Source organism: Pagrus major, chromosome 18 (genome assembly GCF_040436345.1).
Source record: "Pagrus major chromosome 18, Pma_NU_1.0".
Lineage (NCBI taxonomy): Eukaryota > Metazoa > Chordata > Actinopteri > Spariformes > Sparidae > Pagrus > Pagrus major.
The window spans coordinates 4,888,144-4,892,500 of NC_133232.1; the positions used below are offsets into that span (position 1 = coordinate 4,888,144).

A 4,357-nucleotide genomic window follows, 5' to 3' on the forward strand; every position below is an offset into this window, starting at 1 on the left:
AAACATTCAAGGACAATAAGAGAAGTTGACAGGAAGTTGTTGGTTTTACATTACATTACATTTACATTACATTTAGGGCATTTAGCAGACGCTTTTGTCCAAAGTGACTTACAATAAGTACATTTGTCACAAGAGAGTCACACCAGCAGGTGTCAGGTTTTAAAGTAATTTCATTGTTAGTATTCAGATCATCTTCTGCTTCCACAGACCTCATGAACCACACAGAACATCTCAGTGAACAACAATCAACTGCATCATCTTTACAGGTTTCTGTGCATCATTGTATGGTGGAATGACTTTCATGAGGTGTGTCTTAATCCCATACAAATTTATATTTGACATCTTTCATTTGGTCTTTGTAAACTGCATCAACGTACTCGGCTTCTGCCACAGTTAGTTGTTTTTTCCAGTCTCCAGCAATTCCTGAAACACAACATGCAAGATGATCATAGTGCAACTGAAGAAACGATGTGTGGCCCTATTTTAAAGTACAGCTTTTATGTAACTGTCCATATTTCATAAAGATAGTGTTCTATGGCTCTATGCTCTATGCTTTTCCCAATAACAGTGGAAATGAAATAGGACTGTATACTGTACACATTATTTGTTGAAACTCACCTTTCCTCATATGATCAGATTTAGACACGCCATTCATTTCAGAAGGAACCATAGAGAAGTTTGAGCTGTTGGTCCTCATGTTCTTGAACAGACATCGGTCTGCTATGTTCTCGATCACCTCATCGTCCAAAGGTATCTCCAAGAACGGAGTGATTCTGGACACAGAGTCCTTCAGGTCCTGCAATAAACAGAAACACACACCATCTCTTATCGGAGGATTTTATGGGTTCAGGGCTACATTTAGCCACGCTGGTGGAAATACTCTTGATGACAATGTCTGTGGGTCGGTCCACCATATTGGTTCAGGTGGAAATATATCTCAACAAGTATTGCACTGAAATATACAGATATATACAGCCATGTTTCCATAAAATGTCAAGCTAATTTTTTGCAAACTTTTTAAAGTAAAAAAAATCAAAATGCTAATCTGGTGCGTTTCCATGAACTGTTTTCGAGTGAATGAATTAGCTACATAAAGCTTCATTTTGTCAGAGCATGATGCGCTGTAGGCTCAGAGTTTATTCAGTAAATCTGTTTCCATCAAACATTTTGTGCATTAACTGATTCACAAAAGACAAAATCCACTTCAAGCGAGCGTAAAAACTTTTTGGGGATTTTGCCGTTTCCGTAAAATGTCTTATGCAATATTCATCAAAATGCTTGATGGAAACATGGCTATTGTCCCCAGAGGATAAATTGTAAAATCTTGGACCCCCCAGACCTTTTATCTAGCACCATCATCAGGACAACATTTCTACAGTAGGATTGAGATCAAACACAGACACTGAGGCAGAACAGGTCAAAGGAAAAGGACTTCACTGTTGGACAAGTGGAGAATCAGAGCTCGGAGTTCAGCTCAACCACAGTCTGATCTTCTGGCCACTGAGCAGCTCCACTGGATCAGTTGTGGTTAACGACTTTGCTCAAGGGCACCTCAGTGATGGTAATGAGGGAGGGGCAAGCACTGCCTTCCCCACCCACATTAGTCCTGTCTGTCCGGGGATTTGAACCGCCAGCCCTCCAGTCACACATTGCTTCTCTAACCTCTAGGCTACCACTGCACACTGCCCAAACCTTGAGGCATTGTCTCACCATTAACATCTCTTCATAGGAGATGTGCATCATGTGCTCTTTATCCTCAGCATTCAGCCAGCTCACATGATCAAACCATGAGCCATGGCGAACTAGAAGAAAAAGAAAATCACAAACACTCCAATATCACGACTGAACATTACTGGTAATACTAGGAGGGTGACTCCATCTATCAGTGAAATGCAGGTCAGGTTACTGTCACTTACTCTATTGTGTGTTATGATAAAAAGTAAATATCTTGAAATAAGTTTGAGAACAACCTTTTCCATCAAGGAACTTGTGGAGAAACTCGTTCTGTGGACCTGGGTTGGGAAGATAGGAGGCCTTCTCAAAATAGTGGAAGGCAGATGTGAACACATCTTTGGGGTTTCTCATGACATTGATGATCATTGATTAGTTTATCATTTCAGCCTCCTTCAGACTTTCAACAGAGTCCAACAGTGAATAAATCATTCCCAATCAAATTAACAAGCTAGATGTTGTACGACTTTGTTCATTTCGAGTATTCTTTCTTGTGTTCACATCCAGTTTAAATGGAATAAAATTTAGTCATTTGGTGACTGAAAATGTACCATTGTAATGAAGTGTTACGATGTTTTTAGTAATGAGTATATCAGATGTTTGATATCATTTAGATCTACAGGTACTGAGGTACTTTGAATTTACAGGGTTTTAGTGGAGTGCTCAGACTGCCTTTAACTCTCCCATTAAATGCACTGTAGTTAGAAATGCACTAGTGATGGTTAAATGTTAACAACTTACTCATGAAAAGTATTGTGAAATAACACTACATTTAAATACACTGTAGTTCATGGTTAAAGGGTATTCCTGAAGTACACGAACATTAGGAAAACAGTTCATATGTACATACTATGTTATTGTCCAATAAATTGTTAATGCAATTAACATCAGTCGTTTTCAACCTGGTAAATGTTATACTTTTTACTCCACAATATTTATTTATCTAAATGCACTCATCTTAATCTGCAAAGTAACTACACGTAACTATTATAACTGCGTACCTGACTTAAGATATGTTGCAATGATGATATCATCTGGCCGAAAAGAAAACTCCTCGAAGTATTTCAGAGCCTCTGGACTGAGCAGTTCTTCATGGACATAGGTCTTCAAACATTTCTGCAAAAGTGACATAACTGTGGATGTATAGTTAAGAATGTAAAATATGGTTAAAGCTTAAAATCATTTCTATCATCAGTGCATTTGGAGGCTAAAACACGGGTAATAAAAACTGTTAAAAGTCTGACTGCTGCATGTATTTGGCATTCAAATCACAAATCTAATATAGGTACATGTATGACAGTGCCATATATATATAGTTTAAAGTAGACGTGTTAGATATTAGAACTCCTGTCAGTATTTGAAATATATACATTTTCATATATGGATATGTCACTGATGTATCAATACGTTTATTGATTGATATTCTATATATTTTGAGTATATATTTCTTTTTGAACAGTCGATTCCCTGTGACTGGTGTAACAGAGTTAAAAATGCACTTTATTCATTCTGATTTCCATTTTGTATTTGTGAATTTTATTAATCACTTAATGACTTAATGATGTTGAGTATGGGTGAATTTTTATCTCATTGAGTTACTTTAATTTACCATTATTTTTATTAATGTTTCCTGTGTCATTACTTGACACACGTCATCTTTTCTGTACCTCCTAAGCTTCCGTTGCCCCGACTGACCCTCATAGTGCAGCCTTGCATTGCTTGGTGTAAGTTGTGTGGAAAAATGCCACTATTGAACCGTTTATGTTGTCAACTTTAATGTATATTGGTTACTGTTAAAACTATTAAGTCTCCCAGGTGTTTTGTGCTGTTCTGACCGTTATTATAAGTTTTGTAGATGTTTTCATCTAACTTTCTGGGTGCCATTTGTAATGCGGCCCTGTGTCTTGTATACAAAGTAGCGCTGCAGAGATCTTTGTCTGACCCAAACGTTTACTTGTTCCTGACAAGTTATGATGTTAACTGTAAAGCCCCGCATGTTTACTCACAAGCTTTGAAGACAACGAACTAATGTTAGCTAACACAATAACCTCGCCAATGTTAACCTGCAGCCAAACAGTTTTCTTTCTGTGCACTCTCTCTTTCTCTCTTTACCTCCCTCCCTCTCTTTCCCCCTCCTACTTTCTGTCTCTTTCAGCAGGGGTAAAGGAAAATAACATCATCATATTAATTGATAAACATCAAAGGCAAACTCCATTTTTGGCCTTTTTATGGCTTTATTGATAGGACAGCTTCAGAGATGACAGGAAACAGGATCGGGGGGGTAACATGCAGCAAAGGGCCACAGGTCGGATGCCCAGCAGGACATTTTTAGGACATTTATATACTAATATTTGTGGCTTCATGGCTTCAGTGTCCTCAATGGTAGCTACTGGCCTGTGTGTGGACACAAACACACACACACACGCACGCATACACACACACACACGCACACACACACACACACACACACACACACACACACACACACACACACACACAAACACACACACACCATCGGAGCTGCAGGTTTACAGCTCACAGCACTTCATCATGTCAGAGACACTGGGACTGAAGCTCTCTGCAGGTCATCGGGTCGTTGCTCACCTTCACTTTGTGGGATTCTGGA

General features: G+C 38.7%; 1 protein-coding gene across 1 annotated transcript; it reads right to left on the bottom strand.

Moving 5' to 3' along the window:
• Positions 1-313: 313 nt before the first annotated feature.
• LOC141013566 (sulfotransferase 2B1-like) lies at positions 314-2,100 on the bottom strand. The gene is made up of 4 exons (XM_073487327.1): positions 1,971-2,100; positions 1,711-1,802; positions 619-796; positions 314-423 (listed from the first exon to the last, which is right to left on the bottom strand). The coding sequence occupies exons 1-4, from the start codon at positions 2,098-2,100 to the stop codon at positions 314-316; spliced, it is 510 nt and encodes a 169-aa protein (XP_073343428.1).
• Between the last annotated feature and the right edge of the window lie 2,257 nt (positions 2,101-4,357).

What these genes read in the sequence shown, in the direction of transcription:
- LOC141013566 (XM_073487327.1), bottom strand. Translation starts at nt 2,100, where the DNA reads ATGATCATCAATGTCATGAGAAACCCCAAAGATGTGTTCACATCTGCC. An exon ending in CAAGTTCCTTGATGGAAAAG is followed by an intron (nt 1,803 to 1,970) that starts GTTGTTCTCAAA and finishes TTTTTCTTCTAG; the next exon opens with TTCGCCATGGCTCATGGTTT. An exon ending in ATCTGATCATATGAGGAAAG is followed by an intron (nt 424 to 618) that starts GTGAGTTTCAAC and finishes GTTGTGTTTCAG; the next exon opens with GAATTGCTGGAGACTGGAAA.